We start from the raw sequence: 11,578 nt of genomic DNA, 5'->3' as shown, positions 1-11,578 counted from the left end.
TATTTTGCAACTCTTCATCTTAAAATATAGAACTAATAATCGATGTTGGGTACTTAAATCCTCACTTGGAATGACCTTACAATCTTTAAAATCTCGAAGATCTCTTCTTCTCATAAGAAAATAATCAATTTGTGATTTATTCAATATTACAAATAATTTTTTTTCTTTTAAATCCTCACCAGAAAATCCTCACCTGCACTTATGAGCTTTAAGCCTCCATGCTTGTATTGACAAAAATTTTGTGAAAGGTTGCTCCTGTGACTTGTAATACAAAGGTTGGCTGATTCTGGTAAGTTGGCCAACTTAGAATCCCTTGGAGCATGCTAATTTTTTATTAACATACAAAAAAAGTTTTGAATTTCTGTTTATTTTGTTTTAGGCATTAATTTTGTATCAGTAATGTTGAGAAATCTAACCATTGAAAATTTATTCTTTGGATGGCTTTTGTTTTAAACTAAAGTTATTATAGATTTCCTGTTGCATGAATATATGCTTTAATTGTGATATTTGAAATGTGTTTTTTGTACTACTTAGAAGATAACATTGACATTGGAAAGTGTATAATACTTGATTCGTTATCTACAATTTATATGTAAATAATTTGTTCATCTTTTGGATTAAGCAGACTATACCGGGAATGGAGAATTTTGCAGATTCTTCTCTTGTTTCTGGCCTCCCACAAATGGTAAAATGATTTTTGTAATGTTTTTAGCAAACTCTTTAGCTCAAGTTACAAAAAGTTCAATTACTTCTGCCTGTTTCAGGTTATTGAGAGCATTAATAAATGTGATGTGGACATTCGTAGAGAGTTGTTTAGCAGCATTTTGGTAAGTAAATGCTTTATTTATTTCTTGCATGTCAGGCAATTGCAAGCATTCAGATATTGATCATATTTTACATGTTATTTATTTCACAATTTCTACTGAAACATTTAACTTATCCAAACGATGACACGTGATATTTGTTCTTCTAGAATTAGATTTGCAAAAAAAAAAAAAAAAAGAAAAAAAAAAATCAGAAGAAGGGTACAATTTTAGGTGCCAATAAGAAAAGAACTTCTATTTTTAGTAGTTATCTAAAATGAGGATGCATGATTCAAGGGGATTTACTTATGTGGTTAGAGAAGAAAAGTTATATTATTTAGATGCGAACTTACAACTGAATATTTTAAATGACAATGATCGATTGTTATTTTGAGTTAATTATATATATATATATTACATTCTGTCTTTTTCTCAATTTATTTAGGGGTAATTACATTAGATAGCAATCAGGACCTTGCTATTTACATATCTAGCACTTTTTTTCAGTCATTTTTTTAATATTCTCAAATTTGAAAATTCATGATAAAACCTCTAACTCATATTTTTCATTTTTATCAAATTTTCTCTATAATTTATTCTTGACACATATAAATAAATTAATTGGATTGTTCAAAAATATCACATATGATACTAAATTTTGTAAATAATAATATTTCCTATATATATATATATATATATATCCTATTGCAGTTGTGCCTACTTAGGATACTAAAAATTTGGCAGCTACATCATTGTAGTAGCCAACTGTTATCTGTTCTAGCGTTAACAACACTTCCTCTACCCTCTTTTTGTCTCTTACAACCATAAAATTTCTTGCACCAAAAAATTGTCCGCCTACTATTCTACCTATCCAACATGAAAACAACACTTCCTCTGGCCAATACCATCTAAATTACGCTTGATGCGGCCACTGCAATTCCTACTCGTTCTTCCTTTTTGATTGTCCAACTTATCTTGCATTTCATTACATTCTTGCTCTCAATCTCTTTGTTTCCTTCTCTCTTAGAAAGGACGTGATGTATCCATTCTTATAATTTGATCCTCTTTGAAATCACGGGAGTATATATGTCTTGCTCATATGCCTATGGCTCTAATTGTTCTTAATTTAGCTGTTTTCTATCATGCATTATTGGAAAAATACTGCAGATGTTTAACTTAAAAATACTCTGGCGGGAAACCTTTTTTTTCTAGAAAATTATCATAGTTTCTTCCCTGCCAAAGTAATCAGCTAAAATGTTGTACAGTTAAAGCACAGAATCAAGTTTTCTTGACCCTGTGCTTTTATCCACCTAAAACTACTTCACTTAATAATGATTGCTCTTGCATAATATTTCTGTCACAATATTTATATACTTGCTTATTTATAGTGTGCTTTTCTTTGGTGCCTGTAACTTTTTAGCTGGAGATGTAATGCTGTTATATGCTGCATAAACTGAAAGTATGCTTTTTGATAAACTATGTAGCGAAATACGTACAATTGTTTTGCTCCTTGCTGTATTTCTGCTCCTCCTCATATTGCTAGTGCTGCAGCTATGTTTATGTTTTTGATTTTTTCCATGCATCTTTGTAGGCTTTATTTGTAATATCGTCTTTTTATAGTATCATTGAACAAGCAAGTGTTTTTTTTTTCCGTCTTTTCCATATTGCTTTCTTGAAAATGAGTTTATCATAGCGCTTTGGTAGTTGCATGTAGTTGTTTTTGATGTTTTGGTGATTCCCATCTTTTTCTTACCAGCTTTCTGGTGGCACAGCATCCATGCAGCAACTAAAAGAGAGGCTTGAAAAGGATCTAATGGAGGTACTTTTTTGCAGCCAACATCTTACTAGCTTGTTTTTTATTAATTTAGCATAAAGTTTTCGGTTATTTTTTCTTTTATCTAATGCTACTCACAAATGATAGGCCCTTGTTCTTTATGCATATTAAGTTCAAAATATTGGTTCCCCGTGCTGAATTTTTTTTAAAAATCAGACAAGGTTAATTATCATTAAATGAAAAAAGTACAATGTGAAGTAGTGACAAAACATTACTAGATCAAATGAAGAAATAAAAACATTATATATCGACATGGCAAAAATAGTAGGAAAAACCTCAGGATCATTTTGTAATCGTCTAACTTAGATCATATGATTGTATACTTGATGTTTTTTCTTTCTTAGCATATATAATCTGAAATTTCTTGTTCATCAGCTCTTATATTGCTAGAAGTGCTAACAACAAAGGCAACATAAATTGTCTGCATCACTGGTATTCCTAGCAATAATTTGATTATCATAAGCAGGAATCCCAGGAGGGACGAGTTCAAGAATCATGTGAATAGGCATAGGGATTTGGCTAGCTGCGCTGAAAGGCCTTGATACTATGATTGGAACCAAAGTTGTTTGAAGTTTTGAGTTTAAACTAGATAAATATCGCCATTGCTTCAAACAATTGAATTTTATTAGTTGAAAGATCCCAATTGCCTTGATTACTTGGTTTCCATAGCTTCTGGGCTGCTCTTTAACTTTCTTAGAAGTGAACTTAATATTTTCCAAAAAAAATAATATGGTTGAATGCCTTTTAATTTAACCTTCTGTCAATCAACTTTTTTTATTTTTAAAAGTGAAAATAATTTTTAAATTTAAACTTAATACAATGGGTATATAGTTTGAGTTTTGAAAATAGTATGTTTTAATTTTTGAAAAAAATAAGACTAAGTGGATCTCATTAGTCTAATAGTTTGCATAATCGTGTCTGATACCGCGAATACTACACCTTTCTGAAAGATAAGTGTATACCTAGACGATTGACCCAATCCTTCAAACTAAGAGATTTGTGACATTCGTTTGACATGCGAACTTTTTATGTGAGACAGACAAATTCCCCCACCTAATATAAAGATTAAGTAGGGTTTATTTTATCTGGGTTTCAAGTTCCCTATAAAGACAAACCCCTATAGTTAATTACATCCTAAATGACGGGGGTCACTTGAGAAAACTCTCGATGATGATCAGAGGTACTAGTCTTTTTTAAGAATTTAAAGTTTAGGTTTTCACGGTAAGACGTGAAAAAAACAAGTGGGAGTGACTCAAATAGGAATAATTATTTTCAGGAGTTCAAAGGAAGAGAAAGGTAGGGGATGTCATAGATCCTGAGGAGAAACATCAGTGACTTCTCAAACTATCTTAATGTGTGGCTGAGTTTTTGAGACGATGTTATTTAAGTGTTCAATCCTGCAAATTTTATTATTTAAGACTTACACTTGCATAATAACTGATTATGTAAGTAGCTCGCAGAGATAGGAGGGTTTACGTTGTACCGAACGACAATCTCGGAACCTAAGGTGAGTTAATATGGTTGTACAGGAGTCTAAAGAGGGTGCGAGGATTTACGTTGCGCTGGGCGAGCTACCTCGAAGTTCTATGGGTTATTATTTAGACTAATGAGAAATTGTTGAAGAAGATTCTCTTGTTGCTCGATCAAAACTTCTTGTCGTGCTGCCCACAAAGCTGACTTCAAGCTCCTATTTGAAGTAGCAGTCCTAAAGTCTAAGGTTCAAAAGTTTTTACCAGGTGTGTTTCAAGGTTTTGGTTTTATTATTATTCAAGCATTATGGGGCGGGTTAAAGTTGATTAGAGCAATACCAGTTGAGATTTCACGGTTCCCTTGTTCCGGTGCCACTATTTCTTTTGAATTTACTTAGCTTAAACGAGTTGTTAAGCTCATTTAAACTAGGAAGATCCTGTTAGCAACGTAGGTTACCTCATCCGAGGGACTCCCATAAATTCAAAAGTACGTGTTATGTTTTTATTTTTATTTTGAAAATGTTGTTTGATTTTTGAAAATTGTTTTGTGTTATTTTTATTTTTTATTTTATTTTTATTTTTGAAAAATGTTGTTTAATTTTTAAAAATTGTTTTATTTTGAAAATGAAATTGCAACCATGCATGCACGATACAATAAAGCAAGAGTAAATTATAGTGATAAAAATGACAATAAATAAAATGTACATGCGTACCTGACGTATCTGCTGCTGATGTTCCCGCTGCGTGGTTAGCTTATAAAACATATAATATAAATTGTAGAGAATTTAAATAAATACGCAAAAAAAGGAGAAAACAAGAGTTCTAGTGTAAAAGTAGCAAAACGAGTCATGACAGCAGCTAAGAACTCCCAACAACAGCTTCTAAGGGCTAAACAACACTTCCTAGCACCAAATCACCAAATAACAACTATAAGCTTCCAAACAACACTTCCTAGCACCAAACAGAAGCTATAAGCTTCCAAACAGCAATTCTAGCACTAACGAGCAGCCTACAGCTCCCAAACAGCCATCTACAGCAGCCTACAGCTCCCAAACAACCATCCACAGAAGCTAACAGCTCCCAAACAGCCTCCTACAGCTTTTCTACAGCTCTCACAGCACTTTTAAACTCCCAAAAGCACTTCTACAGCTATTAACAGCTCCCAACAGCCACCCACAGCTCTCACATCACTTTCAAACCCAAACAGCAGCTTTCTACTGCTCTTCTACAGCTTTCAAGCACTCCAAACAGCAATCGGTGATTCCAAACAGCTTTTATTAACTCACAAAACATATTTTTAGAGGCTCCAAATTGTTGAGGAATTTAAACACGAATCAGCCCACAAAGGAAAATGCCCCAAAACGGTGCAAGAACTGCTCCAAAAACCAGTCAACAAAGGCACCCAAAATCAGTGCCAAAGGGGGTGCAAAAACTTCTCCAAAACCAGCCCACAAAGCACCCAAAATCAGTGCTAAAACCTCTCTAAAAAGGTACTTTTAAAGCTCCAAGAACTGCAGCAAAACCGGCCTAAACCAGTCCACAAAAGCACCCAAAATCAGTGCTAAAAACGGTGCCAAAGTGGTGCAAAAACTACTCTAAAACCAGCCCACAAAAGCACCCAAAATGGCTCCAAACAGTGAGTAAAGCAACCCCCAAATGATGTGCTTAATGCCTTTAAAACAGTGAGTAAGCGGCCCCCAAAATTGACATTTAAAATCTTGACATTCAAGAGTTCTGTATGTACGTATATTCAATTCAAGTTTTGCACAAGTGTAAGTATATCCAGAATTCAAATAAGCTGCATATGTACAATTGCATTGGTATACGAAAAGGACAAAGGCAATAGCAATTCCATATACCGCACGCATGCATTCAGATCTCACATATGTAGGCGTTCTATGCATTATAAAGTTGTAACAGTGTTTCAAAGAAAACAATACAAGACAAGCTTGGCCCTCAATAAGGAATAATATTTTCCCAGATTCAGCTATTATTATTTAGGAGTAGCCCATAAATAATCAGTGGCATTCAACTTCCTACCCAAAATTGTAGTAACTTTTATATGATATGAAAGATTCGCATGGCATGAATGTAATGAGTAGAGTTTATGTGTGAGATATGTAAATATACATTTGAATTGAGTAGAATGTTTCCCTCAATTTCCAAATCGGCCTAGATAAGTTAGCTCACAAGGAAACTTAATATTGCATGAATAATTTTCACCCTCTTCCGCCAATCAAAAGCATAGGACCCTTAGATCTTTGCAAAAGTAAGAAGAAAAAGCATGTAAGTTTCAGGTTTTCACCTTCTCTCACAAATCAAAGAGCATAGGACCTTCAAATCTTTCCAAAAGTAAGAAGAAAAGCATGTAAGCTTTAGGTATTTTTTTTAACCAATCTAGAGTTAAATTCCTTGGGAGAGCACGAATTTTTTATGAACTCGAATACCCTTTTCAGAACCTTGCTTAGTTGCAAGAGAAGCGAGGGAGCCTCGGGTGGGGAGAGTTCAACGTGAAAGGAAGGGGCGAGCCGACTGCCAGGGGGAGGCGAGCGACTAGGGTTGCGGCACTGAGGAGGAGGCGAGATCGAGTTCGGTGCGTGAGGGAGAAGGCAAGCAGGTGGGTCTTGAGCAAGAGAGGTGAAGAGGAGGGGGCGAGAGGGATCTGTCATGAGCAGGGTTTGCGATGACGAGAGGAGAGCAGACGGGGAGATCGAATAGAATAAAGGCGAACGGGAGAGCTGAATTAATCAAAGGAGCGGATCGAGCGAATTGGTATAGACGCAAGTGTCAGTTATAGGCATTAGGTGCGAAATTAATTACCTTCCATGTGGGGGAATGCTTATTAGGTAAATACTAACTTTTAATTAAACCCAATTAATATGAGATTAAATGGTTAATTTGAAGTTCGAAATTTGAATTTTAAAATTATGTGAGCTGGGTAGATTAGCCCGTGTTCAGCCCGCATCCAACCCAAATCGAACTCGAGTTGAACCTAGGTTGAGCCCGAGCCCGTGCCCCGCTAATTAAAAAAATGTGCATCGATTTATGTGCTAATTGCTCACATGCAAAATCATTTTGATATGGGTGTCATTTCTAGCTAAAATCGACGTTTCAGACGCATCTGTGTGGTCTGTTTCGTCTTCTGAGGTGGTCCAAACGAGTTCGCCGATGGGCAAGTCAATTTAAGTCAAAATCGTGCGTGGTGCAATACATGCACAAAATGTGGCGTTAGTGAGAATTTGAGTCGCAAGAGGTTTGTCTAGAGGCTGCTCCTATTCATGTAGGAACTCAACTCGAGCTTCATATGTCGGTTCTAACTAACTCAGCAAAATGCCAAGGATTCGGGACCACCCATACGAGACTCGAAGAAGTGACAAGGTGGCTCAAGGTGACTTGAATTTTCTAAATGGTGTGAGTCCCGTACTAGTCCTCTAGGAGGTTCAAATAAGGGAAGTCTAAAGCTAGATCCTAGGCTCTAAGAAGAGAAGTAAACACCTCACCTGAAAATGAGGTCAACACCTTTCAGGAGCTGTTAGATGTGTTAGATGTCGAGTTCCATCTTAATTTCTTTTTGAAGTGGGGGAAAAAAACCAATTCAACTGATACCAAGCCACTAACGATTAGAAAGCTTTTGCAGCAGCATCATTGACCTAGAGCGTTTTTCAAAAATTGAATTTAAAGTATACAATATTGATTGATTGAAGTAACAAATTTATGAATGGAAAAATTATCGAACTTGGGGTGAAGTCAAAATGAGGTGTCCATTTTAAGTATGCACATTTGGAATCCTACCACATGGTACATTCTTCGAGAGAAAAGGTCTTGAATAATTAGAAATTTAGGATACTTTTATGAAGTCCCTCTGGGGATGTGCATTCGGTCGGTTTAAATGATTTATTTAATGAATTAGGTCAATTGAGTGATTTTGAAATGTTCATTATATTAAATCAAATTGGCCAAACAGGACTCACAACCGAGCTAAACCAACTAACAACTTTTTTTGATTTTAGATAAACATAAATTGTTTAAGAGACTCATTAGTTTCTCAGGGGATCAAACCATCCTCAGATTTGGCTAACATAAAAAATGGACTACCAAAAGTTACAAGAATAAATGATAAAAATTGGGAAGAAAGATTAATACCAATTTGATGAATATCTTGAAAAAACATGTAAAAACGAATCATAGAAAAGATTATGATTTAAGCTCTTAAAACGTAGAGCAATCGAAATAGGGATTAGACCTCTTTGACTATGAAGATTGGAAGTTTTCAAATCTCTATGCACAAATAAAACTCAAAGTGGAGAATGAATAACATCAACGGCAATTACCATGTGTTGGGGGAGAACTAATATTTCTAACTGGATATCCTTGTTTAAAATTACGTAATATGAGGCGCGTCTTGAGGCCTTCTTTAATGTTTTTTTGCTAAAAAAAAGCAATGAGGTTATTCATTCCCCCCCCAAAATATTACTCTACACTGAGGAGACAAATGAAACCAAAATATGTTAAACAAACTGAAAATCTTTGCTCATATACTTATCTAAAGAAAATAAACCAAGAAAAAAAATTAAAATAAATAGATGAACATTGATCGTATGTATTTCATCTCATTGCTTCTACTGATTGTTCAGAACAGGTAGGGATATTGCAAATTTATGTACCATGCAAACTTCAAATATGCAACGGAGCATATGCAATTATGTTTATAAAAGTCTCAGCAGAAGAAAACTAAAACAAAGGAGTGATGCTCAACATTCTCCACCTCAAAATGTTATTCCATATTCAGGATATTTAAAATAATAAATCTTTAAAAAATAAATGAACAAATCTCATATATTTTCTATTCCATAGCTTCTAATGCTTCATCAAGATTACTATTGATGTTACTAATTAATCTATCTTGCAAACTTAAACTTTACATCAAAGCATATGCAATACAAGAAGAAAAAAAATATATAGGTGCTTAGAAATCTCATGTTCATCTATGCATATACATGAAAAAGAACAAGCTAATTGACCATCATATAACGGTGGATACATATGCAGATCAAGAACACAAAAAAAATTCACAAAAGAAATAAGAAAAGCAGAGGTTGGCAGCGAATGAACCGCAAAAAAAAAAAAAAAACCCAAAGGGGAGAAAACTCCACCTGAAGGTTGTGGCAAGTCGTCAGCGTCGAACAGAGGGAGGGGAGCAGAACCAGGTTTCAGCCTTAATGATACGAGTGATAAAGGAAGGCAGAGGTGAGGGTCTATGCAAGGATAGGGAGTGGGATTACCGAAATCCAAAGGGGCAGCGGCTTCAAAGGCACCTCGCAATGGAGCTCCAGCCGCGGAACACGCTCTCACCCTTTCCTTTAGGCGTTTGACTTGTTGCGGTCCCCCAAATAGCGAAACACTCGAAATAAAAGGGTTCCCAAACGTCGCTTCTCCTTTTCCACAAAATAATAGCCGCAAAACGGGATCCTAAACAGGCTCTTAATGACTCTAAAGTTTTCCTAATGTCTTCTATAGTTATCTTCTCTTCATTTATTTTCCTCCAAATATGATTTTCTTATTTTTTTTCCTAATCCCCATTCTCACTTATTCTTTTGGTTTTCTCTGCAAGAAATTTACTTAATTTTATATCGGCTCAATCACTTAATTTTCACATTTTCCTATTCGTAGTCTTCTAGTTTCAAGCAATATATACGGCCAATTCTCTTTGAAATTTGAATATGTTGTGGCAAATTAAAATCTTAGGGGCCTTTAAGGATCATTTTGTAAAAAATACACTAAACAAATATGTTTTTATAAACAAAAATAAAAGATAAAGTTGATCCAGAAGAATGCCCTGAGGCAATAAATCTGTCTCATTACAATTGTATAAGAGAAAAGCCCTAGCATGCTAAAATTTAAATTCAATTTATTAATTTTGGCATACACTCTTTTTTATCCTGTTAACTAAACTCAAATTTCAAACTTTTTTGCATCTGGGAGTATGATCATTTTAATGGTGATTTTACTGCGCAGCATAATATTTATTTATTTATTTATTTATTTATTTTTAAGAATATTCTGTTTAATCCGTGTGACATGTTTTTGTGGCCTTGTAGGAGAGTCCTCAAGCTGCAAGGGTGAAGGTATTAGCTAGCGGAAACGCGACAGAGAGACGATTCAGGTCTGTTTTACATTCTGTGCCATAGAAATTTTGTCTAATACTTGAAATATCACTAATACTTGACGTTTATTTATTGCAATAATTTAAAGTTTTTTTGTCTGTAGTAAGTAATTTTGGTCGATGGTTATGAAAGTAATAATGCTTATTTTGTTGATGCTGATTGGAAAATGAAAGTTTTCTTGCTTTAGTGTTGCAATGCAGACATTGAGTAATTAAACCATTTGCACTAAATCAGATGATATATTAATTTTCTTACATACATACCTTGATGGGACCTTAAAGGATGATCAAGAATGTCTGTGGATGTCATAATTTGTCGAAAGAGAGTTTCGTTCTGACTACCCCTAGTTTTATATACAACAAAAAGATTATAAATTTACATGTGTTCGTTTTGTGTTAGCTGCCTTTATTTTTATTTCATATTCTCAAAGATTTGATTGTGGCATGTGTAAGTACATGAGTTTGGTAGTTTAAAAAAATAACATTGGCGCTACTTTTGTAAATATATTAATCTGAATGGTATATATGTAATTATTCCAAAACATATTTAGGAGAGATTTTTACACAAGTATTGACTCTCCTTTTTTCTTTTAATTTCCAGTTCTTTTATTCATCTAAAATAACTGGCTCTATTATTCTCTACAGTGTATGGATAGGAGGGAGCATTTTGGCTTCCCTTGGATCATTTCAGCAGATGTGGTTCTCCAAAGGAGAGTGAGTACTTCAACTGTTGCTTTTTTTTTTTTTTGGGTTAATTTCCTAATTACATGTTATTTTTTTAATTTCTTACTTTCTCCGTAACCGGTCCAGCGAAGCATTTGGTGGAGCTTAATTCTATTTTCTTACTTCAAGTTGATGAGTTAGGTTCGAGTCCAACATAAAAATAATATAAAAATTTACATACCGACGCAATTCTAATGTATTTACTTATCTAACCCCTAAAGTTTGATATTTACATCTTAGTATAATAAACTTATATATGAAAAGGCGCATTTCGCTTTTAAACATATATCGATAGCGGCATTTTTGATGTGATGTTAAAGATTTGACTAATATTCATATATAAGTATGAATGTAAGATATATAAATATATAAGAATTATGAGTTATCTATCTAAATGCCCCAAATATGATAGACTGATATGGTTTATTAGACAGTTATAAATGTGCGGTCCCGACCCTGAAGCAACGTGACCTGGAAAATACAAATCGTGTGGCTTAGCATCAGCACAAACCCAAAGTAGACAAAAATCATCCGTCCGGACTCAAAACTCGAAAAATAACCAAAAAACATCATAATTTAATAGAAA

The 11,578-nt window shown here is 34.3% G+C and overlaps 1 protein-coding gene across 1 annotated transcript; it reads left to right on the top strand.

The window, feature by feature from the left end:
• Positions 1-584: 584 nt before the first annotated feature.
• On the top strand, positions 585-10,983 carry LOC110037303 (actin-related protein 4-like; the record flags this gene model as incomplete). The annotated part of the gene is made up of 5 exons (XM_020741909.1): positions 585-685; positions 765-827; positions 2,560-2,622; positions 10,205-10,269; positions 10,915-10,983. Coding segments are annotated over exons 1-5 (308 nt in total), but the record flags the coding sequence as incomplete, so codon positions are not given.
• Between the last annotated feature and the right edge of the window lie 595 nt (positions 10,984-11,578).

Source organism: Phalaenopsis equestris, unplaced genomic scaffold (assembly GCF_001263595.1).
Source record: "Phalaenopsis equestris unplaced genomic scaffold, ASM126359v1 Scaffold218496, whole genome shotgun sequence".
NCBI classification, from domain to species: domain Eukaryota; kingdom Viridiplantae; phylum Streptophyta; class Magnoliopsida; order Asparagales; family Orchidaceae; genus Phalaenopsis; species Phalaenopsis equestris.
The sequence above is the reverse complement of the archived record's forward strand: the minus strand, read 5'-3'. Positions and strand labels throughout refer to the sequence as shown.